The sequence below is a fragment of the Perognathus longimembris genome, chromosome 8, assembly GCF_023159225.1.
Source record: "Perognathus longimembris pacificus isolate PPM17 chromosome 8, ASM2315922v1, whole genome shotgun sequence".
Lineage (NCBI taxonomy): Eukaryota > Metazoa > Chordata > Mammalia > Rodentia > Heteromyidae > Perognathus > Perognathus longimembris.
The window spans coordinates 1,567,541-1,594,604 of record NC_063168.1 but is presented as its reverse complement, the minus strand read 5'-3'; the positions used below and the strand labels follow the sequence as shown (position 1 = coordinate 1,594,604).

The following is a 27,064-nucleotide window of genomic DNA, read 5'->3' as shown; positions in this document are numbered from 1 at the left end:
TAGAGTGCCAGCCTTGAACAAAAAAATTCAATGCACAGTGTCCAGAACCTGAGTCGGAGCTCCAGTGCCAGTGGCCCATGTTGTGTGCACATGTGCATGCAGACACAGACACGGAGACACACACACACAAACACAAATACAATCGGGAAATCAGTAAGGGGAGGACAGGGGCTGGGGATATAGCCCAGTGGCAAGAGCGCTTGCCTAGTAAGGGGAGGACACAAGGGATAAGCATGTTGAAAAGTAACATCTGTCTACAGATCAGAAACAATGCACATGTTAGAAAATAAAAAGTACCAGTAAGTTATTTAATAGTGTCGGCCTTGGTACCTACTTGGCTCTTCTCTCCTCCTGCATCTGCGGTTTGGTGCGCTGAGCTTTATCTCCCATACGGGTGCCCTCCAACTTCCCAACCAGGGACAACACCTCTCCTGTGGGTTCATCCCGACGGGTCCGGTCAATGAGAGAGCGGTCAGCTTGGAGTACGAGATTCGAGTTCTGAAAATACCACACATTATCAAGGCTTCGGCAGAAGAAGGGTCAATCCCTCTACCACGGGGTCACCGGGGGATGGAAGAGTGGTAGCAACCAAGGGTTGCAAAAGGGCATTTCCCTTAAGGGGTTAATGACGTGGCCTAACAGTAGGTCCGAGGGCAGTGCCGTCTGACCGACTCGACAGCCCGCGCTCCGGGAGGAGCCCGGCTGGCGGGGGGGAAGCCGGTGGGCGGGGCGGGCTCGGCCCCGGGAGAGCCGGCAGGGCCCCCGTGCAGCGCGCCGGCCTCTCTCACGTTCCCCGGACAGCCCCGGGGTTACCCGGACGGGCCGCCCCCGCCCCCGGCCCGGGCCGCCCCCCCCGCCCGGGCCCGCCCTTCCGCCGGCTTCCGCGGCTCTCCGCGCGGCCTCGAGCCGCAGACGCCGTCCCGCAGCCCCACGCACCGCCTTGTACTCGTACTGCAGGCTGCGGGCCGTCACGTCCGCCATGGCTGCGGCCGCCCGGGACGCTCACAGATCCGCTTCCCCGGCCCGCGCCGACCCAGCGCGACGCACGCCGGACGCAGCGGGCGAAGCCCCTTCCGCTTCCGGGTCGCAGGGCGAGGGCGGGCTTCCGGCGCGCGCGCCGCCGGTGGGCGGGGCGTCGGGGGACGGGCTCCTCCCCGCGGGCTGGGGCGGCTGCCGACCGCCCGAGGCTCGCTTCTCCTTCGGGTATTTGCTCCCGAGAAGGTGACTGCACGTGCGCGCGCGTGTGTGTGCGCGTGCGCGTGTGCGTGCGCGTGCGCGTGCCCCTCCTACCGCTTCCGGTTTCCTGGTGGTTAATAGGAGGGGATTTCCTGCCCAGGCTGGCTTTGAACCTCCATTCTCAGATCTCAGCCTCCTGAGTACCAGGGTACGGGAGCGAGCCACCAGCCTCTGGCTTTGTAGATCACTTTCTGGCAGTGTGAAGGCTGCTGACTTTACTCATGTCTACGTGCACATTATGCTGCCTTTTTTTTTTTTTTTAAGTGCTAGTACTGGGGCTTAAATTCAAGGCCTGGCTCTGTCCCTTACCTTGCTCAAGGTTGTTGTTCTCTACTTGAGCCACAACCCCTCCTCCCACTTTTTTTATGGTTAGAGATAGGAGCCTCAGGGGCTGGGAATATGGCCTAGTGGCAAGAGAGCTTGCCTCCTATACATGAAGCCCTGGGTTCAACTCCCCAGCACCACATATATTGAAAATGGCTAGAAGTGGCGCTGTGGCTCAAGTGGCAGAGTGCTAGCCTTGAGCAAAAAGAAGCCAGGGACAGTGCTCAGGCGCTGAGTCCAAGGCCCAGGCAAAAAATAAAAATAAAAAAAGGAATAGGAGCCTCATAGGCTTTCCTGCCCAGGTTGGCTTTGAACCACTATCATCAGATATCAGCCTCCTAAGTAGCTAGGAATACAGGCATGAGACACAGGTGCCCAGCCATGCTGCCTCCCTCTAAAGATGACCATCAAAAACCTCTTCCGGGGCTGGGAATATGGCCTAGTGGTAGAGCGCTTGCCTTGTATACATGAAGCCCTGGGTTCAATTCCTCAGTACCACATATATAGAAAAAAGACAGAAGTGGCGCTGTGGCTCAAGTGGCAGAGTGCTAGCCTTGAGCAAAAAGAAGCCAGGGACAGTGCTCAGGCGCTGAGTTCAAGCACCAGGACTGGCAAACAACAACAACAAAAAAACACCACCAACAACAAAAAACCTTCTGTTCCAGGGCTGGGAATGTGGCCTAGTGGTAGAGTGCTCGCCTCATATACATAAAGCCCTGGGTTCTATTCCTCAGCACCGCATATATAGAAAAAGCTGGAAGTGACGTTGTGGCTCAAGTGGCAGAGTGCTAGCCTTGAGCAAAAAGAAGCCAGGGACAGTGCTCAGGCCTGAGTTCAAGGCCCAGGACTGGCAAAAAAAAAAAAAAAAAAACTCTGTTCCATGGGCTGAGGATGTAGTTTAGTGGTAAAGTGTTTGCCTAGACTGTGTGAAGTCCTGGGTTCAATTCCTTAGTAGCACATAAACAGAAAAAGCTAGAAGTGGTGGTGTGGCTCAAGTAAAAGGCTAGCCTTGAGCAAAAAGAGACCTCAGGGACAGAGACCAGGCCCAGAGTTCAAGCCCCACGCCTGAAAAGAAAAAAAAAAAATCGTCCTTATTGTCAGGATAGGCAAGATAACAGGTTAACTGTAATCCAGGCAGAAGAAAACAAAGGATGACGTGGTGAGGACTGCCCAGGGCTGAGGGCTCTGCAGCCCCACGACTGTGGCCGTTGGGCGGAGGCACTGTGCTTATCTGCGCGATGGGGTGCGTGGCCCACTCACCCTCGGCCCCCAGATCCTGAGTGGTCTTGCGATGACGCGCCCTAGTCATTGCCAGCCGGACTCTCCGGGGTTCCCGGGGGAGCCCTGAAAAGGCAGGTGGGGGCAAGGGTGCTCCGCGGCTGTGGGCACACAGGCGGTCCCAGTGCGCCTGGTTCTTTAGAAAGCACGTTTTGTTCTTTAGTCTATCAAGGCACTGAGCGCTGAAAGTCATAAGTGGAAAGAGGAACAGTGTGCTGTTAAGACTGATTTTTTTTTTTAATTCTTTCTTTCCGTCTTGAGGTTTGAACTCTGGGCCTGGGCGTGGTCCCTGACTAGTAGCGCTCTACCGCTTGCCACTTTCCGTTTTCCAGTGGTTAATTGGAGGTAAGAATCTCACAGAATTTCCTGCCTGGGCTGCTTTGAACCGTGATCCTCAGATCTCAGCCTCCTGAGTAGCTAGGATTACAGGCATGAGCCACAGGCCCTCAGCAAGACATGTTTAAACCAGGCACCAGTGACTCACACCTGTGATCCCAGCTCCTTGGGAGGCTTTGAGCAAGCTAGGCACACACTCTACTACTGTGCTGTGCTGCACCTTTAGCACAAACTTCCATCTTTATAAAAAGATAAAACTTTACAAATACATTTCTTGAAGAATTGTGCACAATTTAGTGCTTAAAAGTTAAAAAAAAAAAAAAAAGCAGAGGTCACCGGGCACAGTAGCACATGCCTCTAATCCTAGGTTCTCAGGAGATAGCAATCAGGGAGGAATGGTTTCAGTACATGCCAAGAAAAAAGTATATGCAGTCAGTGCCAATCAATACCCATGCCAGTCAACACAAAGCTGGGCATGGTGACTCACACTTGTTACTACAGCTATGATCGAAGGAGAATCACAGGCCAGGCATAAACTAAAACAAACAAAACAAAGCAGAAAAGGCTGGGGGCATGACTCAAGTGGTAATGACTTACGTCCTTGAGTTCAAACATCCACATTGCCCCAGACAGTGAATGTTTCAATGTTCCACGGGTAAAGGGGAGGCAAAGGTTTGCTCTTATAACAAAAGAGAAACATAACAAGTTTAGTTTTATGTGACATAGGGACCATCAAAATCAAGACCAAAAGTCACAGGGTCTATTTTAGCCTAGGTACACTGAAGCAGGGACAGCTATGTAGAAATGTGATTGGACAAAATAGTACAGTCTCATAATAATAAACCAAGTCGGGAAACCTGGCAAAGCCTGTCTGTTCAGATCCTTCTAGACCTCTCAAATATCTTCCTTCCGGGCATGGGGCAGGCCCCTGAGGAATAAAGGTTTTATGACCTCCTACTGGACACGGATAGATCAGAGAATTTCTTTACAGCCAGTTTGAGTCAGAAAGGACAGTTAACATTTTTGTATCTGGACACTGGCAACAGCCCTGGGACCAGAGAGAGTAGCCCGAATGGGCAGCAACGCGTTGTTGCCGCTGTTGGGGCTGGGGGTATGGTACATGCACTTTGGGTGGGGAAATGGGCAACTGTGGCCAGGCCTGGCCACCTGTCACCTGTGGGTGACCCAAGATGAAGGCTGCCAACTTAAAGTAGGGGAGAATATGCCCCACTTCTGGCTTTTTCTGTCTATGTGGTGCTGAGGAATCAAACCCAGGGCTTCATGTATGCAAGGCAATCACTCTATCACTAGGCCATATTCCCAGCCCTGTTCGACTATTTAAAGAGAATAAAAACTAAAACAAAAAACGTGTTCTACTTTTCATCATTCAAGTTTACAAAAATGTAACTTCGGATGTTCAGCCACAATTGGCTAGCATTCTTTCTTGCTCCACAATTAACATGTTTTATTTGTTTGTGTATTGATTGTGCTGGTTCTTGAGTGCAGTGCATGGGCTCTGTCCCTGAGCTGCTTTTGCTCAAGGTTAGTGCTCTATCCCTTGAGCCACAGCTCCACTTCCAGATTTTTTGGTAAATTATTGAGATGAGAGTTCTAACAGACTTTTTCTGGCTACAGTGGTTCTCAGATCTCAGCCTCCTGAGTAGCTTGGATTACAGGCTCGAGCCCAGCAAGTTTTTTTTTTGTTTTTTGGAGGTACCGGCCCAGTTGTTTGATGGTCCTTCTACAGTGTTACGGTGCAAGGTCTAGAATGATTTATCTTTCGGGAGATGGATTTTAGTTTCTGGTATCCTTTCCTTTTCTCCTTGGGCACATAGCCTGGCCTAGGAAGAGGAAAGACTTTCTTGCTGTGTGTTTCAGAAAACCCATTCTGCTGGTCTAATTCCTGATTACACATACTCAGCTTCCGTACTTTACAAAGTTCTCTTCTGTGTACTCAGGTAATCGGCAGAGCAGCTAGTAGGTTTAGGATTCTCACTACTTGTCAACTCCTAGTTTGGCACCACCATCCTTACGCCTGAATTTTTGAGGTATTTGTTTGTCCCCAAGCTGAATGGCGTGAGAGTGACAACACATCCTACTATGCCCTCTGTGTCACCCAGCAAGGAGTCCGGGTAGCCGCAGGTCAGGGTGCTCGCGCTAGCGGAGGGTGTGTGCCGTGCTGGGAGGAGCCTGCACGGGGGGCGGGGCTGGGCGGGAGGAGCCTGCACGGGGGGGGGGGGGGCGAGGAGCCTGCAGGGGGCCGGGGTGGGAGGAGCCGGGGCGGGAGGAGCCTTCAGGGGGGCCGGGGCTGGGAGGAGCCTGCACGGGGGCGGGGGCGGGGCGGGAGGAGCCTGCAGGGGGAGGGGGGCCAGGCTGGGGTGGGAGGAGCCTACACGGGGGGGGGGGCGAGGAGCCTGCAGGGGGCCGGGGTGGGAGGAGCCTGCACGGGGAGGGGGGCCAGGCTGGGGTGGGAGGAGCCTACACGGGGGGGGGGCGAGGAGCCTGCAGGGGGCCGGGGTGGGAGGAGCCTGCACGGGGGCGGGGGCGGGGCGGGAGGAGCCTGCAGGGGGAGGGGGGCCAGGCTGGGGTGGGAGGAGCCTACACGGGCGGCCGGGCTGGGTGGGAGGAGCCTGCAGGGCGGCCCGGCTGGGTGGGAGGAGCCTGCAGGGCGGCCCGGCTGGGTGGGAGGAGCCTGCACGGAGCTGGGTGGGAGGAGCCTGCAGGGCGGCCCGGCTGGGTGGGAGGAGCCTGCAGGGCGGCCCGGCTGGGTGGGAGGAGCCTGCACGGAGCTGGGTGGGAGGAGCCTGCAGGGCGGCCCGGCTGAGTGGGAGGAGCCTGTGCGGGCCGCCCGGCTGGGTGGGAGGAGCCTGCGCGGGCGGCCGGGCTGGGTGGGAGGAGCCTGCAGGGCGGCCCGGCTGAGTGGGAGGAGCCTGCAGGGCGGCCCGGCTGGGTGGGAGGAGCCTGCAGGGCGGCCCGGCAGGGTGGGAGGAGCCTGCAGGGCGGCCCGGCTGAGTGGGAGGAGCCTGCACGGGCGGCCGGGCGCGGCCGGGAGGGCGGGAGCCGCGCCCACCCCGAGTCCGCGCCCTCCGAGCCGCCGCCGGCGGACGGCCCACCGACGCCGGGACCAGTAGGGTCTGCACCCAGGGAAGGGCGTCAGGGCCGCGGGGCCGGTCCCGCGGTGAGCCGGCAGCTCCTATCCCGCCGGGAAGAGCGCCGCGCCCGGGCTGAGCGGCCGCTTGAAGACCCCGTGGCGGCCGACGCCGGGGCGAGTGGCCCGGGCGCGGGTGCCGGAGGCCCCGGAAGGTCTGGGCCGGCGGCGGCGGCGGAGGCAAGTCTCCGGGGTGAGGAGTCGGGGGAAGCCGTCCGTGGCGAGGGGCCGAGGGGCCTCCGCGTTGGAGTCAGAGCCCGCGCCTGCCGCTTCGTCCCCAGGGCTCCTGGAGGGGCGCCGGGTTCTCCGGAGAGGAGGGGGAGCCGGCCCCGGGTGCGCGCTCGCCCGCCCGGGCGCTCTCCACGCACCGCGGTAAGCCCCGAAGCTCGAGGGCCGCGGGCTGAAGGCCGGGGTCCTCAGCGGCGGGTGGGGACGCGGCAGCCCCCCGCCGTGGGCTCTCAGTGCCCTGGCGCGCGAGGCGGGGGGTGAGGCCGGACACATAGCGGCCCGCGGAGGACCCGGCGGGGCGCATCCGCGCGGGGCCGGAGCCCGGCGCGCGGAGGGGGCGTGGCCCGCGGAGGGGCGTGGCCCGCGGAGGGGCGTGGCCCGCGGAGGGGCGTGGCCTCGCGGTCAGAGGACCCGGGGCCCGCAGAATTCCCACAACTGTGAAGTCACAGAGGAAGTGGGCCGCTGCCCCGTGACTGGGGGCTGGGGCCGGCTGCCCGGGCACCGGGAAAGGTTTGCCCAGGCAGACACAGTGCTTCCTGCCTGTGGAAGGGAGAACCTCTGGGACCCGCAGGGCATTTGTGGTGCCCAAGGTGGACTGATGAGTCGGGTGAGGCCACCCCACAGTGAGGGTCCCCTTCCCCGTCCTACACTGGAATGAAAACAGTCCCATGTCTGTCCTTGGGAAACCTAAATACCATCCATACCATGTGGAAGGAAAGCAGTAGAAAGACAGAGAGGCACATCCTACTGTCTCCCTTTTCCCCAGATCTCCTCCTCGGCAGGCCACATTTACTCTGTCCAAGGCTAGCTCCGTGAGCTTTCTGCTCCTCCTGCGCAGCTGACGTTCATCGTTTTGGACAGGGCTCTGGGGACTATGTGCTGGAGAGCAGATGCGTCCAGAAGATCATCACTGACCCCTACCCTCCTACTTCTTCGGATGCAGAGGCCTCCATGGCTGTGATAAGCCTGCTGTTCCTGGCAGTGATGTATGTTGTTCACCACCCCCTGATGGTCAGTGACCGGATGGACCTGGACACACTAGCCAGGAGTCGGCAGCTGGAGAAGCGCATGAGTGAGGAGATGCGGCTGTTGGAGACAGAGTTTGAAGAGAAAAAGCGAGCAGCTGAGCAGAAGCAGAAGGTAGAGAATTTCTGGAGAGGAGACACATCCGGTGACCAGTTGGTGCTGGGGAAGAAAGACAGGTGGCCATTTCAGGCTAACGGCCAGGAGGGTCCTCTGGGATGGATGCTAGGAAACCTTTGGAACGCGGGCCTCTTTTGCCTTTTTCTCATCTTTGAGCTCCTGAGACAGAACATGCAACACGAGCCGGCCTTTGAGTCCAGCAGTGATGAGGAAGAGGAGGAAGTCCGCATTGTGCCCATCACCACATACAACTGGCTCACTGACTTCCCCTCCCAGGAGGCCCTGGAATCGTTCTACAAACACTACGTCCAAAATGCCATTCGTGACCTGCCCGGCACCTGCGAGTTTGTGGAGAGCTTTGTGGATGATCTCATTGAGGCCTGCCGGGTGCTCACCCGCCAGGAGGCTCACCCCCGCCTGGAGGACTGCCTGGGCATTGGGGCTGCCTTTGAGAAGTGGGGGACCCTCCATGAGACCCAGAAATTTGATATCCTGGTGCCTATCGTTCCGCCACAGGGCACCATGTTTATCTTGGAGATGAGGGATCCGGCTCTAGGCCGCCGCTGTGGTTGCGTGCGCGTAGAGTCCGAGTGTACGTGCAAGCACGAGAAGGCCCTGGGGGACGTGCTGTGCCTGGTGCACCACCACAAGGACCACTCGCTGGTTTTGGGCAAGTGTACCTCCCCTATGAAAGCTGCTCTCTGCACAGGCTCCCACCTGGACGTGTGTAAGACCGTGCAGTGGTTCCGGAACATGGTGGGCCATGCGTGGGCCCTGGTGGCCCATAAATATGACTTTAAGCTCACCCTCCCTCCATCTTCTACCTCCTGCAACCTCAGGGTGGAATACCGCTCGGGCCGCTTTCTGTTAATCAGCTTGCTCCTGGGGGTGCAGCGGGAAGACACCTTGGTCTACCTGGTGAGTCAGGCCTCGGAGCAAGAACAGCTCACCAGCGTGGACTGGCCTGAGTCCGTGGCGGCCTGTGAACACCTGTTCCTGAAGCTGGTAGGGCGCTTTGCTCCCGAGAACACATGCCACCTCAAGTGCCTCCAAATCATTTTGAGTCTCTGGGACCACCAGAGCCTTCCCACTGGGGCCTCCCGCCCCATCCTTACCTCCTACCACTTCAAAACAGCCCTCATGCACCTGTTGCTACGGCTGCCCCTGGCAGACTGGCAGTATAACAAGCTCTCTCAGAGGCTCCAGGACCTCCTCTGGTTTTTGGGCCGTGGTATCCAGCAAAGGTCTCTCCAACATTTCCTCATTGGCAACACCTTCCTGCCCCTGACTATCCCAATCCCTAAGACATTTCGGGATGCTGAGCCTGTCAATCTCTTCCAACACCTTGTGCTAAATCCTGTGGCACACTCACAGGCAGTGGAGGAATTCCACAACCTTCTGACCCAGGTGAAAACTCTGCCCTGTGCCCCACCGGCTGGAGCACTTTAATAGAAAGGCCATTAAAAAAAATGGGAGAAGGTATTCTGATTCCCCAGACTGCAGAAGAGTTTATTTTTCACATAGATCAGTGGTATATGTGGCCTTCACTTTGCCAGTGGGAGCTACGAGTGAGAGTCACAAGGATGGATGCAGCTCGGAAGGCCTGATTTAGGGTGGGGCTGAGGTTTTCTTAGTCTTAACTTTCATAATGACCCAAAGACAGCCCAGGAAAACAGTTGTTACGGAATCTTGCTGTTAAGAGTTGAGATCCTAGGAAGCTGTGTTTCTCTATCAACACGGGAAGCAGAAGAGAACCAGAGAATACCTCTGTTCCAGTGTACTCCTTGTGTGAGAATGAGTTTCTTTGTGAACCGGTTTTCTTGTGGAACTGTTAGCTTAAATATCATCCCAGTGGGTGGCACTTCACTCTGTCCCAAATGCTGTGAAGGCAACTTCTCATACTGCCAAGGCATCTTCTCATACTTTACGATCTAATTGTTCATACCTTCACTGTTTTGAAAATATAACTAACATGTTGTTGATTTTCCATTTTATTTGTTGTTGTTGTTAGTCATGGGGCTTGAACTCAGGGCCTGGGCTCTGTCCCTGTACTCTTTTGCTCAGGACTAGTGTTCTTCCAAAGAGAGCACCACTTCTGGTTTTCTGCTGGTTAGTTGGAGATAAGAGTCTTACAGACTTTCCTGCCCTGGCTGGCTTTGAGCTGTGATTCTCAGGTCTCAGCCTCTTGAGTAGCTAAGATTATAGTCATGAGCCACTGGTACCTGGCTCCATTTTCTTAATTAGTCCTACTTTCATATGACATGACTACTTTTGGGCATCTGAGAAAAGTCTCAGTACTCCCTAAGTATGTATTAGCATTGATTCACAAGCATTAAGCCAAAGGAGGCCTGTGCCATAATTGAGATAACGAATTTCCTATAATTCATGACAGCCACCGACTGATGGATGACCTTCTCAGTGCCTAGAAATGTTATTATAAAGCCCTTCATGAGAAAAATCTTTGTGAGGACTCTAGGTAATAGTTACTTTGTTTCTAAAGGCAAGACCTGGTTTGTTAAATGGAAAAGTTTAGCTACCATATGTAGCCAGACATTTCTGGCTATGCTTTTGAATTCTCTTTTCAAAAATGATAAAATGACTACTTGAACTATGCGTGTGAAAAATCACAGTCATAATAATCCAGGCCCATTGCTGGACGGAGCTGGACCACATAAAGGGACTGGAAAGTAGTTCAGCTCCTAATTAAGAGTCCTGATTCTAGAGATAGGGGTATTTTCCCCTTCTCTCAAAACTTCGAGCACTCTGAGGAGAAGTGTTAGGATAGCTGTGGGTGTGGTTGTTTCTGGAAATATCAGTGTTCCCATCCTGCACTGCGAGGAAGAGCTGCTGGCTCTGAATTGGACTCAACCTTTGGGGTGCAGGTGGGGGGCCGTCTGATGCCCTTAGGGTTTTTGTAGTGGAACTCACACCCTTCACTCAGAAAAGAAGTTGAAGTATTCTATCAACTATCAATATTTGGAGACCCTACTGCACGGAAGCGACTGCTTCTGCCAGTACTGCTCTCAAGGTGAGGAAGCAATGCTTTTATGCTGGTAGGATTTCCATGTTTTAAATATCCATACATAATTTTTGTTTAGCAAATCAATCAAGGAGGCCATTTTCTGGATAAATTAGAATCTTTGTAGTAAAACCCTGAAGGTAAACATTCTCAAATGCTGTTCCCAGGACGTTCTCGTTACCCTGACAGCTCCCTCCCGTGCATCCTGGTGTTTCTCAACGTCCCTTCAACCAGGCTGCCCTGCAGCTCCTGTGGCACGGCCCGAAGCCACGAAAGAAAAATTCAGAATGCTAAGGAATATTTAGGCCCAGAATGCCCAAACCAAAATATCAACCAAATCAGAAGATCTTAATGGCTTCAAACAACGTGCTTAAGCTCTAGACATCTGCTCAGGCAGAAAGAAGGGGATAGGATTTCTTTCTGGGTCTGCATGGTGGTTTCGAGTCTAATAGAAAACATGAAGCTATGAGTGGGTAGGAGATTACAAAGAGAAGAGTCAGCCTGGGTGGGGCAGAAGGTACAAGAAAGAGTACAGAAAAAAAAAGTAATGGAAAGACCAGATGTGGAATGCTCTGGGAATACTCTCACAATTAAAAGGGAAATCTCTTCAGATAGGAAGTCAACCTTTATTCTGAAACAAAAGCCCCCAGGATGCGTTGCCAATGGGGGTTGGCACGGTTCTAACTGCTGTGTGTCTGGCCATTCACTTAATCCTCACCTGACAGCGTCACCAGTCAGGCCTTTTACCAACTCTGTTTTACATAGGAGGACACAGGCACAGAACGGGCATGTATCTTTTTTGTTTCTTCTTCCAGTCCTGGGGCTTGAACTCAGGGCCTGAGCACTGTCCCTGGCTTCCTTTTGCTCAAGGCTAGCACTCTGCCACTTGAGCCACAGCGCCACTTCCGGCTTTTTCTATATATGTGGTGCTGAGGAATCGAACCCAGGGCTTCATGTATACGAGGCAAGCACTCTACCCCTAGGTCGAATTTCCAGCCCCCAAGGGCATGCAACGTAACTGATCAGCAGAGCTAATGAGTGGCAAAGCCTGGAGAAAGGACTTGCACCAGCAACTTCTCAGTGTCTTTAAACAAGATTACGGGTAAAAATGCTGTGAAAGGCAAAAAAAAAAAAAGAAAAACACTGTATTTTAAGATAGGAGATACATTAATATTTTGGAAATCCTACAAGACAGAAATTGTTGGTTCTTAGCCCAGTATTTAGGAGGTCAAGAATTTCCTGTTACATATGAAAATTAAAAGCATTTTCTCAGAGGCCGAAATGAATGCACAGACATTTCCACTACATGTTCCAGCGATTCGGTGGTTTCTCTCAGGAATACATTCTGACGAGCCAGCTAAAGGCTGGAAGATCAGAGTGAGCATAAAGACAGAAGGTTGCTTATTCAGGTGCCAGTTAACTCTATTATTTATCTCCTAAACTAAAGCGGTTCCCTCTGCATTCAGGGGAAGGAGGAGTACAATCTGGAAGGAACGGCTCTAGTATGGTTTTTCTGGAAGCCTAGGAATGGGGAAGGACCCCACCACATTTTTTATTTTCACAAATAGGAATTGAGCTTTCAATGCCACTGCTATCACTGACATATCATTCAATCTTTTGGCACCCTCAGTAGCCTAAACTCTAAAACAAAGATCACATTCAGAACAGGACGAGAAAAACCTGTCGGCACTAGGAATGCCTGGCCCTCCGACGCGGAGATGAGCTGGCCCGGCCTCCCGGCACACGCGAGAGCCCTGCAGTCGGGGAGCTCACTTCTTTTGGCCAATCCTGGGGCTTGAACTCAGGGCCTGAGCACTGTCCCTGGCTTCTTTTTTGCTCAAGGCTAGCACTCTGCCACTTAAGCCACAGCGCCACTTCTAGCTTTTTCTATATATGTGGTGCTGAGGAATCGAACCCAGGGCTTCATGTATGCAAGGCAAGCACTCCACCACTAGGCCATATTCCCAGCCCAGCTCATTTCTGTCACAGAACCTAGCAGCCTTCCTCTTCCAGAGGTTCCAAGTTAGTTCTTTAGGGGCTTCCACCTCATTGTCACCTAGTACCCTCCCACTCCTTGTACTTAGTGAAAACACGGAAGCCTGAAGAGCAAACCCGTTCCCACTTTCCTCAAGTGACACAAGGTGCCAGTGGCTCACACCTGTAATCCTGTGAACTCAGGAGGCTGACATTTGAAGACTGAGGCTCAAAAACAGCTGGGGCAGGAAAATCTGTGGGACTCTTATCTCCAATAAACTAGTAAAAAGCCAGAAGTGGCGCTGTGGCTCAAGTGGTAGAGTGCTAGCCTTGAGCAAAAAGAAGCCAGGGACAGTGCTCAGGCCCTGAGTCCAAGGCCCAGAACGGGCAAAAAAAAAAAAGTCTAGAAAAGCTGAACTCAGGTAGCACGCCAGTAATCCTAGTTACTCAGGAGGCTGAGATCTCAGGATCATGGTTCAGTGCCAGCCCAGGCAGCCTGGCTCAGAAAAAGCTTGAAGTGGCGCTGTGGCTCAAGTGGTAGAGTCTAGCCTGGAGCACAAAGAGGCTCAGGGACAGCACCCAGGCCCTGAGTTCAAGCCCCAGGACTTGGGGGAAAAAAGTGAGTCAAAAGCAAACCCCTAATGAGGAGTTGTTTTTCTTCTTCCGTTTCCTCCTCCTCTTCCTCTTTTTTTTTTTTTGGTCGCAGTCCTGAGGCCTAGGACTCAGGGCCTGAGCACTGTCCCTGGTTTCTTTCTACTCATGGTTAGCACTCTGCCACTTGTACCACAGCACCACTTCTGGCTTTTTCTTTTTATATGGTGCTGAGGAATGGAACCCAGGGCTTCATGCATGCTAGGCACGCACTCTACCACTAGGCCATATTCCCAGCACCCCCAATGACTTCTTAAAGCTATTTATCAGATGGCCACTGGAGTAGATTGAATGGTCCTGGCTTGCTTGGATGGCTACATGAACTTGACCATGGAGCAGACAGAGAAATACATAAACGGACAGCTGAAGAGTAAGTACCGGGATGCACGTATCTGAGGAAGCAGTATGTGTACATCAGAACCCAGAAGAGGAGGATGTGAAGACACTCATTGAAGGGCAAAGCGCCCACTGATGTTATTACAATAACTCCATCACTTCAAACAGCCTTCCGGAAAATCCAAAGGGCCCTAAGAGTGAAGCAGTTCATTTTATATTTAGACATCTTTTTATGAAGTGTTTCTAATTTGTTTTTTTATGGTATAAGTTGTCCAGTTTTCATAATAGATTTTTCACCTTTCATGACAGATGTATAAAATGACTGACTTGTAAAGAACTCACTTAAGTTTCATCTTATTTTACGTGTCAGTATAGAAAATGCTAAAAGAATTAAAGAAACAATTCTTCCCTCCACCCCCACCCCCTCACCCCCACCCAGGCAAAAATATAGTCCCCGGGGACAGGGGACAATGGAACCTTTGAAGGGTTTAGACTTCAGGGAGGAAGTGCTGGGGACAAGTAGGAATGACAGACCAGATTTATACTTGGCAAACACCGTTATGAGCTCAAGGGGGAGATCAGATTAACAAGGAGGTGGACAGAAAGGAGAATGGCCTGCATTGAAAGGATTAGGAGGCAAAAAAACAAAACAAAACAATAATGGGGTGTGTGCTGCAAACCATCCTGGGCGCCTTGTCCCGCCATAGCCGGGAGCAGAGCAGTGATGGAGACCGGACCGTGAAACTGGTTTTGGGGTACCAGGGGACCTGCTGCCTCACTCCAGCAACAGACCTAGAGGTTCCCCTGAACAGGGCTTTTACTAATCATCAAATAGGGGAGTACGTGCAGAAAGCAAGGTAGCCATCTTTAAGAGATAAGGGCACTACTCTGGGGGGAACAAACCTAGGATTAGTGACTTCCCGAACACAGGATGTGAAGATGAGCAGTAAACAGCCAGTTTGAATAGGCCACCTGCAAGCTCCAAGGTCCAGTGAAGATCATGCGCAATAGGTCTTGTTAGGGCTGCCCTCAGCATTCCGAGGGACCCAGAATGGCGTTCCAGTGCGTTCCAATTCTCTAAGGCCGACCTTATGGCTCTGCATATATGGGTTCCCACAGGTGTGTGTATGGTGTGTGCATAGGTGTGTGTGTATATGCAGGAAACATCCAACTACTGGGTACTGATGTGGGTGACTGGGAGGTGAAGGACACTAAATTCCTTTTCTTACCTTTATCTCACTTTTCCCTTGATTTTTTTTTTTTTTTTTTGGCCAGTCCTGGGCCTTGGACTCAGGGCCTGAGCACTGTCCCTGACTCCTTTTTGCTCAAGGCTAGCACTCTGCCTCTTGAGCCACAGCGCCACTTCCAGCTTTTTCTGCTTATGTGGTGCTGAGGAATTGAATCCAGGGCTTCGTGCATGCTAGGCAAGCACTCTACCACTAGGCCACATTCCCAGCTCCAATAATTTTTTAAAACTCGTTTTTAACAAAGGGCAAAGCTTTCAATTGCCAAATGACTGAAGGAGCGCTGCTGGCAATTAGTGGTCAGATGGAGTCAGGGATGCTGAACAATCCTACAATGAGAAGAGGCCCCCATGTTGAGAATTTTTGCATGGGGGGGGGGCAGATAGCTCACACTTATAGTCCTAGCTACTTGAGAGGAGGAATTAGTAGGATTGAGATTCCAGCCCAGGGAAGGAAGTCTACAAGAATTCCTCTGACAGGGAAGGTGGAGAGGATGGCACGAATCTGTAATCCCAGCAACTATGGGCAGCCTAAAGTTGGCAGATTGTGGACTCAGGTAGCCGTATCTGAAAAATAATCACAAAACAACAGCAAAACAGTGCTGGAGACATGGCTCAGTGGTATCTGGCCAAAGCGTAAAGCTCTGACTTGAAACTCTATTAAGGCTAAAAAACCAAGTTTCACTCTGAATGCCAATAGCATCCTTCCTTGATGAGACATATTGTGTAAAATGTGACAGATGTGTTACAAGAAATTAAAGGATGTTTTAGGGATAGTTAAGAAAAGCTGTCCTGGGGCTGGGAATGTGGCCTAGTGGCAAGAGTGCTTGCCTCATATACATGAAGCCCTAGGTTTGATTCCTCAGCACCACATATACAGAAAAGGCTGGAAGTGGCTCCAGTTGGCAGAGTGCTAGCCTTGAGCAAAAACAAGAAGCCAGGGACAGTGCTCAGGTCCTGAGCCCAAGCCCCAGGACTGGCTTAAAAAAAAATTTTTTTTTAAAAAGGGAGCTGTCCTGGCCTTCCCTCACATAATATCGTTTGTGGGGTCAGATGTTGTTGAATGGATGCAGCATTTCATACTTTTCTGGGTTTTTGTTGTTTTTGCTGGTACTGGAGCTCGAACTCAGGGCCTGGGTAATGTCCTCTAGCTTTTTGGCTCCAGGCTGGCCTGCTACCACTTGAGCCACGCCCCGACTTCTGACCTTTTGCAGATCACTGGAGATGACAGTTACACAGACTTTCCTGAACAGCCTGGTTTCAAACTTTAACCCTAGGTCTCAGCCTCCGAAGTGGTTAGGATCACAGGCCCGAGCCACGGGTGCCTGGCTTCTGCTCACTTTCTAAATTATTGCTTTCCGTCGGTGCACCGTGACTTCAAACTGCCGTCCCCAGTGAAGTCTGTGGGGCTGTTATCTCCGACTAACTCCCGGGGAAGCCAGGTGTGGAGCTGGGGCTGGGGGGGGGCGGCTCGGGGACTGGGCCCAGGCCCCGAATTCAAACCCCGGGGCCAGCACACGGGGCGAGAGGGTAGTGACGGCTTTCAGGAAGCTTCTCACAAGCGTGTGGGTGGAGCGGGGACCTTTATTATCGAAAGAACACATGCATGCTATGGACGCCCCGTGGCCTCTCACCCACGCGTGCCAGCACCGTCTGCACCACACACTCGTTTTCGCATCCGCTCTCCCCGCTCGGACCGCCTCTCGCCCCGGTGTCAGGTGCCTCGGCTCGTTTCCTCCGCCTTCGCCATTAGAAAGCGAGGGACCTACCCGCCCCGTCGCAGCCGGCAGTCCAATCCGCGGGCAGGGAGCCCCCGGGCGGCCGGGGCCGGCGCTCCGCCCGCGCGCCCGGGGAGCGGCGTCCCGCGCAGGCGCGCGCTCGGCCCCGCCCCCGGCGACGTCACGCGGCCGTTAGCGCGCTCGCGCGTCCCGACGCGCGCGATTTAAAACCCGCTGTGGCGACGCGGCCGGCGGCGGACGCTCGGGGCACGGGTGAGGCCGGGCCGGAGGGGGCTGCGGCGTGCCGGGCGGGCGCGGCTCGCCGCGGGAGCGGCGCTCGGGCCGGAGGGCCGGCCCGGGAGCCCGGGAGGGGAGTGCGGAGCGGGGCCTCGCGGGCCTCGGGGCGCCGGCGGCCGGCGGAGGGCGGGCCGGCCGGAGGGCGGGCGCCGCCGGGCGGGACGCGGGCGCTAGCGCGCCTCGTCCTCCGCTCCCCGAGCCCCGACCGGGAGTCCCGCCTCGGGGCCCTCGGCACACGCTGGCTGAGGAGGTCTGTGAGCAAGTCCCGGCCCCCGTCCGGCCCGCGGGGTGGAGGCCGCCCGGGCGGTAGGCGTCCCGAGCCCGGCCCACCCGGGAACGCGGGGCGGGCCGCGCTGGGCGCCCAGGTGTTGGCTCCAGGCACTCTTGTCTGTTCACTGTAGGCTGACACAAAGACTTGCTCCGGTCCTTAGGACATCCATGGCCTCTGATGACATCTGTGACCTTGGTGGGATTTAAAAAAACAAAAGACATTATAAAGGCCGTGTACCGATAGATGAGTTACCGTCTTGTAAGTCAGGTGCTGAGTACCTGTCTTCCTTGGAACTTGTCACCCCTTCCTTTGTTCTTGTAAGGTCCACCCCCGGCAGGGCTCCACGCGTGGAAACCCCCCACATGGCTCAGGCGGAGAGCAAACTGCCAGCACACGCAAGATGGAGGCACGGGGAGGCAGAGGGGAAGGAAGAAGGGAAAAAGAGTGGGGACTCGTCTTGAGCCAGATTATATAGGGAAAGGTGGGAGGTCTGGCCAGGTGGACTGGATGTGACCTCAGAGAAGGCGGAGGTACCTGCCTCCAGGTGTGCCACTTACCTAGGTAACTCGGGTACTGGGCGCAGACTTAAACAGGTGGCAGTTCTCTCCAAGTCCCTCCCTCCCATCCCTACCCACAAGCTGTATAGCCCATTTCCAACATAGTTTCTGCTGAGTATGCTGCTGCATTTGTCTTGGTGGGCTATTTTTATCTTCACATAGGCTGGTCACCTGTGAGTCTCTAAGACGTTGTGTTCTCTTCCCAAGGTCTCTGTGTTTTTCCTTTTTAAGGACTGAGGCCTTGAAGAAACTCTTATTTTCTCATCTCTTTTGTCTAACTGTATCCTGACAGTTGGAGATGCGGGATGGGAAGACTAGGGTGTTGTGGCTAGCAGAGTATGGGGGGTCCTTTAGTAATTCGGGGAAGAGATTTAAACAGAGACTTAGGAACATGTTTGAGGCAGAAGCATGTAAAAATGAGAAGGCAAGGAAGCTCTTGGTTTGGGTAGGACTGAACTAGAGCATTGTTATTAAGCTTAGTGAGTGATGTTAGACAGGTAGGGCTTATTAGGCCCTACCTGGTAAGAGATTTGGAAACTGGAATTATGTTTTGGGCATGGTTAAGTGTGAGTTACTGTAGAGATGTTTGGGTGGAGGAATCAGCCAGTTGCGTAAGAGTTTGACACTTAGGAGTAACACATGGATAAGAAAAAAAATGGGTACTACTATATCATCATTATCATCATAGATAGTAAAGCCTTGGGAACTGGGGAGAGCATTGAAAGACCTTGTAGTGAGTATACTCAGGAGCCATATTTAAAGCTGAGTAAGGAAAGATGTGCTGAGAAAACTCGAGAGGGATCTCATTGAAGCCAAGTGTGTTTCTAGAAGGAGAGAAGCTCTCCTAAATGCTCCTGAATCTCAAGAGAGATGAGGCCAGTGAAATGACCAGAGCCTATAACAACATGGAAATTGTAGTTGATGATGACAAGAGTGTTTTCATGAAGTAGTAAAGATGAAGGCCAGACCCAAGAGAATGAAAAATCGTGGGAGACAAAGAAGGAGCTACAAGGGAGTATTTTGAGCTCAGTAACATCTGTTAATAATGCATAATGTTAAAGGCAAAGATGAAAAGATTTGAAGAATTAAAACATGCCTGTAATTCCCAGCTTGAGTTTCCTTTGTTAAGTTCCTCCTTTATGCTTCCCATTTTTGTTAAAGTCTCTTTTCTCTAAGACTCTGTTCCCTTCCTTACTCTGCAGTGCCCACATCCACAGTCACAAGTCCTCTTGATTTTTTTCTTCTCCTCTAAAAATGTCTCTTGTCTCCTTCCTATTTTGACAATTTGTTGTTCATTTTGGCTTCAGGTGAGTTATGTTGCTAACCACACACTTCAACTTATAGGGAACCACAGGGGATTATGAAGCGTTCTTACATTTATTACATTCTTACATTTATTCTTATTTCCCTTTCATGATCACCTCCCTTCACATGGGCGATAATTTAGTGGTGCTAGGGACCAAACCCTGGGCTTGGTGGATGCTAGGCAAGCTCTCTACCACTGGGCTACCGTCCCCAGTGTTACTTTGTAAATGTGTTCCTATAAAGTATATCATAATGTTTATGTGTATTTTTTTCTTTGTGTCATCAATTCCAAACCAGCTAAAGTTTGTACATTCTTTTTTTTTTTCTTAAATTTTTTTTTCATATAATGGTGAGGATCAGACTCGGAGCCTTATGTTCTACCACTGAACTATACCCTTTATCAGGTTTGAGTTCTTTAAGATTTCTCTAGCTAGTAAGGGATGGAATGAGGTTAAAGCAAGATTTTCTTTTTTGTTGTTGTTGGTCTCGAAGCTTGAACTCTGGGACTGGGTGCTGTCCTTGAGCTTAAGGCTAACGCTTTACCACTTGAGCCACAGGGCCACTTCCCGTTTTCTAGTGGTTAATTAGAGAAGAGTCCAATGGACTTTCCTACCAAGTCTGACTTTGAACCTTGATCCTCAGAGCTCAGCCTCCTGAGTAGCTAGGATTACAGGCATGAGCCACCGATGTCTGGCAACATTGACTTTAAAGCCCATTATCTTGTCCACTGTCCCCCAATCTAGACTTGACTCAGTGTTTCATTGTAGTATTCAATTTATTAATCAGTCTCCTGTATCTATTAAAACTGCAAGTTAGTTTTAAAGCATTGGTTAAATTTTAAACATATTTGGCTATAATATTTCCTGGATGATACTAAAACTTGTATCATTTCAGAGTATAGTAAGTTTTATGTCTCATTTTTAGTCTAGCTACACTCAGATACTTGCTTAATGTGCTAACTGCTAAATCTTTTATTATAAAAGACTGTGCTTTTGCAATTAGCAAAGTAATCTGAGGGTAGTTCTTTGAAATAGTGTATTTATTTTGCATGTTTGTGATATTCTCTGTCTTCCCACTGGACATTGAGGAGCAGAGATTTGAAGGTGACCTGTTCAACTATAGCCATGCTTCACACTTCCTCAACATCTGTGTCTCCCTTGTCCGACACTATGGGGGACAGGTTTCTGTTGTCCTGTTGGTTTGTGAGTGTATTAGGGACAGCAGTTTTATCTTCTCCCTCTTCCCTGCATACACACACAGTGAAGGGATCAAACCTAGGGCCTGGCACGTGCAAGGCAGGTGCTCTACAGTTGCACTACACTGTCAGTACTATTTTCATCTTTATATCCCGTTCAGTTCTTGCATTCACAATATCTCCCAAGGGTCTGTTTGTTTTATCACCTTTGCTCCATCCTCTCACCCAAGAAACCCAAACTCTAGAAGGTCTAACATATATTAGAAAAAGAGGAGATATTATTAGGGAACATTCTGTAAGGCTCCCCCCACTACCAGGCCTAAATCTTAGGTTCAGGAACTGTTCCATTGAATTAAGCAAGTGTTATTCTTTTGCTGCCAGCCACAATGAATAACTCTTCAGAGACCCGTGGACGCCCCCGCAGTGCCTTCTCTCCTTCAGAACGGGTGCTCTCAATGCCCATGCCCAGGAAGGCCCCTCTTAGCACTCCTGGCACCCCAGTCCTTGATGACTTCCCTCAGAATGACGACGAGAAGGAGCGAATGCAGCGGAGGCGCTCCAGGCTCCTTGACCTGCAGTTCAGCACAGACTCGCCTTGTTTGGTAGCCTCCCCCTCCAACAGGTGGGTGAATCTCTGGACTGGCTTTCTTTTGCATTGTGGGCCCTGCTGTAGTAATCTTAGGTAATCTTAGGTTCTGGGTTTTGAAAAGTTCTCTTATCATGGATTCTTGCTATGTTTTTGTTTTTGCTGTCCATTTAGGAGTACTGATACTTCTACTACCATCTCTAAGTTTACAAACACACAGATTACAGAGCATTATTCCACCTGTATCAAACTGTCTACTGAAAATGTGAGTATTTGCTGGTTTATTTTTGAAGATTTCACATTTGTTTAGAGACAGGTTCTTGCTGCGTAGCTCAGGTAGCCTTGAACTCAAGATCCTCCCGCCTTCAAGCCTCCTGGGTTGCTGGGATTGCAGCTATGAACCACTAGCTAGAATAATGGGAAATATAGCTTCCTTGATTCTGTGGAGGGTATATGATAATTATTTTACTTTCCAGTGTTGCTTCTTCCCCTCCTCTCCCCCCTTCTGTTGGTTGTGGGGCTTGAACTCAGGGTCTGGGTGCTGTTCCTGAGCTCTTCAGCTCCAGGCTCTACCACTTGAGCCACAGCACCACTTCCAGTTTTCTGGTGATTAATTGAAGATAAGAGTCTCCTGGACTTTCCTGCCTAGGCTGGCTTTGAACTGTGATCCTCAGATCTCAGCCTCCTGAGTAGTTAGGATCACAGGCATGAGCCATCGGCACCTCACTTTGAGTATTCTTTTTTATTTTATTGTCAAGGTGACATACAGACGGTTTAACAATTACATAATAAGGTAGTGAGCACATTTTTTAAATTGGGTTTAAGTTACAACATACACACCCACATACATATATATGCATATACATCTATCTCTGTGTGTGTGTGTGTGTGTATATATATATATTCTCCGCCCCCCCCCCCCCCCCCCCGTCCTGGGGATTAGACTCAGGGCCTGAACGCTGTTCCTGGCTTTGCTCAAGGCTAGCACTCAGCCACTTGAGCCACAGCGCCACTTCCGGCTTTTTCTATATATATGTGATGCTAAGGAATAGAAGCCAGGGCTTCATGCATGCTGGGCAAGCACTCTTGCCACTAGGCCATATTCCCAGCCCTCACAGTATGCATTTTAACCGTCACAATGAAAAGAATTATTCTGTGAGTACATTTCTTATCAAACTTGTTTTGGGTATTCTTATGTACAAACTTAGCTTCCTCTGTTCAGAGTAGTAGTATTTTTAAGTGCCCAAACTAAATAAACCTTTCTACAATTTTCTGTTTTCAGAAAATCACTACCAAGAATGCTTTTGGCTTGCACTTGATTGATTTTATGTCAGAGATTCTTAAACAAAAGGACACGGAACCAACTAACTTTAAAGTAAGAAGGATATGCACTTTCTCTTACATTTGACTTAAAATCTTAATTATTTCTAATGCTTAGCATAAAACAATGAAATCCTGTAAATACTTTCCCCATTGCAAGTTATTTTACCTTAATTGATGAAATGCAGAGAAACAGATATGTTTATTTCCCATCAGTCTTAGGGGCATCTTATTTTTTTGTGTGTGTAACAAGTAAACATTGTATAAAATCTGTTAGGTTTTGCTTCCTTTAGCACTGCATGGTTGTGGATACAGCTCTAATTGTTTAGCACTGCCTTTTCCCTGCATGGTTGTGAATACAGCTCTAATTGTTTGAGTAGGTGGCTGCTGGTGCCCTGGATGCCAGCACCAAGATCTACGCTGTGCGTGTGGACGCTGTCCATGCTGACGTATACAGAGTCCTTGGAGGGCTGGGCCAAGATGCGCCACCTCCAGATGAAGTAGAGGGCCATGGTGCAGGTATGTGGGCTGGACTCTGAATTTAAGGGGCTTATTTTTTAACATATTCCCAAGTAGTAATTTGAGTGACAGACATATTGGAGTGAAGTCCTAAGAAATCAGTGTTATTGAAAACATGACGTTACGGAAGAATATATAGTTTGTGTGAGAAAATCACAGAAATCTAGCTTACTTGATTATGTAGAGAACTCATGATTAATAATAATTGTTTTATTTATTTGTTCTTCCTCCTTTCCTCTCTTTCCTCCTCCCTCCCCTCCCATTTGATAAAATTTCACATGTTTAAATTGTGGCCACTCCTTAGGATTTTGAAGAACTTGAATTAGTAAAATCAGTCACTTGCTTCTGAGCAGTTCTTTTTTTTTTTTGGCCAGTCCTGGGGCTTGGACTCAGGGCCTGAGCACTGTCCCTGGCTTCTTCTTGCTCAAGGCTAGCACTCTGCCACTTGAGCCACAGCACCACTTCTGGCCATTTTCTGTATATGTGGTGCTGGGGAATCGAACCTAGGGCCTCATGTATACGAGGCAAGCACTCTAGCCACTAGGCCATATCCCCAGCCCCTTCTGAGCAGTTCTTACAGTACACAATCTTATTCTTTCTTATAGATGGAAGTGCTACTGAAACAGGAACAACCAAAAAGACCCTGAAGCCAAAGAAAAAGCATTCATACAAAACCATCGAGCAGAATATAAACAACCTCAATGTCTCAGAAACAGAAAGAAAGTGTGAGGTGAGGAAGAATATGCATACTGTGGTCTCTGACTAATTCAGATCCTCTGGAGCTGAGACTTAAGCCTGTCGGTGCTTGTTCAAGCCTCAAAGTAAACTACTCATCTGGTATCTCTGACATTCCTTAGCTTTATAATGATTGAAAAAGACATAGAAAGAAAATTACAGAGAAATCTGATGACCAAACATTTAGTTTTATTTCCAAGTGTATGTAGCAGTGGTGATGACAGTTAATGTTTGTTGTAATTACACTGGGAACCATATGCTTTCCTGAGCCCATACTGTGTTACCTCTCATCGCCATCACAGCATCCTTATTACTTTAATAAAGAGGAAACTAAAGCACAAAACTATTAAGTCACATGCCCAAATAATGTATCTAGTGTAGGAGCTAGTATTTGAAGCTAAGTGGTCTCAACAGCTTTATCATCTAGCAGATCCTAAGAAATTCACTGAAAGAATGCTTGTTAAAGAATGAACAAGAATTACTAGTTTCATGCAAATGGTGTTCTACTTTTGTTTTCTTTTGCTTTTTAAAATGTTGTTTGTTTAACTGGGTAGGGCAGCACACTTAAGATTCTAGCTACTTGGGAGACTGAGATTGGTAGGATCACACAGTTCAAGGCTAGCTCAGGCACAGTAAATTCCCAAGACCCCATTTCAACCAATAGAAAAGCGAGGCATGGTGGTGGTGTCTACCTATTACCCAGCTCCTTGGGAAGTGTGAATAGGACTCTGGTTCAGGCCAGCCCAGGCACACACTAAAACTTAACAAAATACAGAAAGCATAAAAGCTGCGGTATGGCTCAAGTGGTAGAGTGCCTGCCTGGCCTGCACATGGCCCTGAATTCAAACTTCAGTACCACATAAAAATAGCAAAAAAGCCAGGCATTGGTGGCTCACACCTATAGCTGAGATTGGGAGGATTGTTGTTTGAGGCCAGCCAGGCAGAAAAATGTTTAAAACATGAAGATTTGGGTACAGTGTGGTCATACCTTTTAGCTATGACAAGAAGCCTAAAATAGGTAGATCATAGTCCAGATACTTGGAGATCCTGTTGGTAAACCCTAACCAACCTGGTAGTAAAGCCAAAATGCCCCAAACCCAGCAGGACCAAGTGGAGGAGAGAAACGGTAGGTTGGTAGGTAGATAAGAGACAATAGCTTAATAACTGGTACACAAGTAAGAGTCTTGAGATATCTGTATATGTATAGATAGATAGATAGTGTGCGCTGTTATGCAAAATATTACCCATTGGGGAATTTACACAGGGATTCATTACTATTCTTTCTCCATCCTTGTAGGTTTGTTTTTTCCATAATTGGAGAAACAGATAGGAGGAGAGAGGAATGTAGACACTGGAATAGGTGGTTATCTAGAAGACTTGCTACAATTTGGGGTCGTGGGGCTAGCAAATGCCATGAAGGTCGAGTGAGCAGTAGCAGCCGATTTTATTGATGACAACAGACTTGTGGAGATAATGTCGTTGATGGCTGCAAAAGAGAGGAGGGAGGAGAGAGCTGCTGGCCAGTGATTGCCGGGGGTGGGGGTGGGGTAGGGGTACCCCGGGAGCCCCTGCCTCAGCTGCAGCCGGGCCACTCAGCCTGTCGCCTTGCCCTTGCCCTCCCCACATCGTGTTCCTACCTCTTGAAATGAAATACTAAGGGATATGATTTTGTCAGGTAGATTGAGGCTTAGAGAGCCACAAATCCTATCTAAATTCCTTCCTTCCCCTAACACCCCAGATTTTATTCCCTGAGAGTGATGTTGTCCCCTGAGGAGTGCATGAGTTAGAGCGAGCAGGTCGAGAGAACCTTCAGAAAAGAAGTGGGCAATCTAGGGAATCTTACTGGTAACGGACTGACTGGGCCTTAAGCACCCTGGTGTGTGTGTGGTGGGGGGGGGGTACATAATACCTGAATGAGAGTGTTCACGGGCTAGTCTGGGCCATGCAGAATTGTTGTGTGTGAGGGTTTTTTGTTTGTTTGTTTTAAAGTCAAAGGGCAGTAATATCAGTCCCAGTGGTCTCAGAACAAAGGGTGAGGGTAGGGATGTTGGACCCTGCTGGGTTCACTGTAGTGGTAGGCTAGAGTAGATAGGTCTGAAATACTCTGGGCCACTTGGTGGCTCCAGTCTATAAAGGAGTTGCAGTTTCTGTGCATAGGCAGGGAGAAGCCAGAAGAAGGTGGAGTTAACTTAGGCCCAGGCTGGGTGGAAAGAGGGTAGCAGATGACAGAGAAGGATGTTTTATTTTCCTATTGCAAGTGCACATTGACCATAGAGGTAGATGGTATAAAGTTCTATCTGGGTCTCTTGTGTTAGCTGTGTCAGCTGGGAAAAGGCTCTGTGTCTCTGGTTATTGTAAAAACAGGTATAGCTGAGGCTGGGAGTGTGGCTTAGTGGTAGAGTGCCTGCCTTGAGCAGAAGAAGCCCAGGGACAGAGCCCAGGTCCTAAGTTGCAGGACTGGCAAAAACAAGAACAGGTCTTGCTGACCTCATCCACATTGAGTTTTGTGTTAGTGGGTCAGTTAGTGTCAAGAGGCTTTATGTATGTTAATATGCTAAACACACTTAAGTGATTCTAGTGGGTCAGTGAATGTCAAGAGGCTTTCCTTTTCCTACCTTATCTTTCCCTCACCAATTCTCCAAGTTTCCCCCTCTTAACGGGTAATCTGGAATTTAAATCCACTGTCATTCTTGCTTTTCCTTTTGGTTCTATAGGGAAATGTTCAAATTAGGAATTATTAAGTATAAGATGACGGGAAATTCTGTTTTCCAGCCCTTTCTTTCTTATCAGATGTGATTCTGAAGAAAGCCAACTATTTCCCAGACCTGTCCTAGCTTCTCTTGTGGTTCTGAGGAGCAGAGTTAGCAATGAGTGACATTTCTTACCAGCCTGTGACTGTCGGCTATGGAATGTTTATGTCAAGTGAAATAAAAAGTCATGAAGAAATGCTGTGTTCTCCAATCCTGGAAAGGATTTTGTTCTGTAATCTGCTGTCAACTTATAGCCCAAGGCATGGAAGATTTAAAAAGGAAGAGGATTATCAGTGTTTGGCTGTGCAATTGCTTTTCCTCTTGGAGCTGTCATGGAGATTTCTTTTTTAAGATTCTGTATAAAAGTGTCTGATCTCTCTTGGGTATGTTGTGTGCAAAGTGCTTGTGTGGGGATCCAAATCTGACTTTGCTTCAGGTTTTTATACTAGCAGAGCACAAGTCGCAGGTGCATATTGTAGGAGAAAGGAGTAGGAGGGAGGCCTCAGTGTTAATGGGAGAAGTGAAAACTGAACAGAGTCTTAAAGGAAGGCTAAGTATTTGTCATGTAGGCTGGGAGGTGTTTCTAGATGGAGGTATAAGCAAATGCCACAGAGAAAAAAAGTTCTATTTTTTTTAGGGAGCTGGAAAGTACATGTTTGGCTAGAGACAGGATTTACTTAAGAATGCCTTAGCCTTTACAATATAGTCTGTTGTCTGCCCACAGCTTTGGCTGACAATTCTTTACTGTGAACCTTTGACTCAAAGGTTTCATCTGTCTAAGCTATGCTGTCAGCGGTCATCCATTTTTCCACTGATTTACTCTGGAATATAACTCTGATCTGCTTGAAAGAACCACTGTCCTGACACTGGCTTAATTCTATGTAATAGTGAAGAA

The 27,064-nt window shown here is 50.1% G+C and overlaps 3 protein-coding genes and 1 long non-coding RNA gene across 4 annotated transcripts in view; 3 read left to right on the top strand and 1 right to left on the bottom strand.

Annotated features, from left to right (window-relative positions):
* Snrnp200 (small nuclear ribonucleoprotein U5 subunit 200) overlaps nucleotides 1–1,048 on the bottom strand; it is a 31,306-nt gene extending 30,258 nt beyond the window's left edge. Inside the window, exons 1-2 of the mRNA XM_048352311.1 lie at nucleotides 937–1,048; nucleotides 335–498 (exon numbers count right to left, since the gene is read on the bottom strand). Of these exons, the coding sequence (XP_048208268.1) occupies nucleotides 335–498; nucleotides 937–981 (209 nt within the window). The 5' untranslated portion in view covers nucleotides 982–1,048. The remainder of the gene's footprint in view (nucleotides 1–334; nucleotides 499–936) is intronic.
* Nucleotides 1,049–2,530: 1,482 nt separating this feature from the next.
* On the top strand, nucleotides 2,531–9,781 carry LOC125356076. Its single transcript, XR_007211811.1, has 3 exons — nucleotides 2,531–2,541; nucleotides 3,977–3,980; nucleotides 9,267–9,781. It is a non-coding gene; the product is annotated as an uncharacterized LOC125356076 (long non-coding RNA).
* On the top strand, nucleotides 7,022–9,273 carry Itpripl1 (ITPRIP like 1). The gene has a single exon (XM_048352319.1). The coding sequence runs from the start codon at nucleotides 7,502–7,504 to the stop codon at nucleotides 9,140–9,142; it is 1,641 nt and encodes a 546-aa protein (XP_048208276.1). The 5' UTR covers nucleotides 7,022–7,501; the 3' UTR covers nucleotides 9,143–9,273.
* A 7,083-nt stretch (nucleotides 9,782–16,864) lies between the features above and the next one.
* The window catches only part of Ncaph (non-SMC condensin I complex subunit H), a 28,565-nt gene continuing 18,365 nt past the window's right edge, over nucleotides 16,865–27,064 (top strand). The window contains exons 1-6 of the mRNA XM_048352314.1: nucleotides 16,865–16,907; nucleotides 20,641–20,881; nucleotides 21,020–21,110; nucleotides 22,128–22,220; nucleotides 22,546–22,684; nucleotides 23,290–23,414. Of these exons, the coding sequence (XP_048208271.1) occupies nucleotides 20,646–20,881; nucleotides 21,020–21,110; nucleotides 22,128–22,220; nucleotides 22,546–22,684; nucleotides 23,290–23,414 (684 nt within the window). The 5' untranslated portion in view covers nucleotides 16,865–16,907; nucleotides 20,641–20,645. The remainder of the gene's footprint in view (nucleotides 16,908–20,640; nucleotides 20,882–21,019; nucleotides 21,111–22,127; nucleotides 22,221–22,545; nucleotides 22,685–23,289; nucleotides 23,415–27,064) is intronic.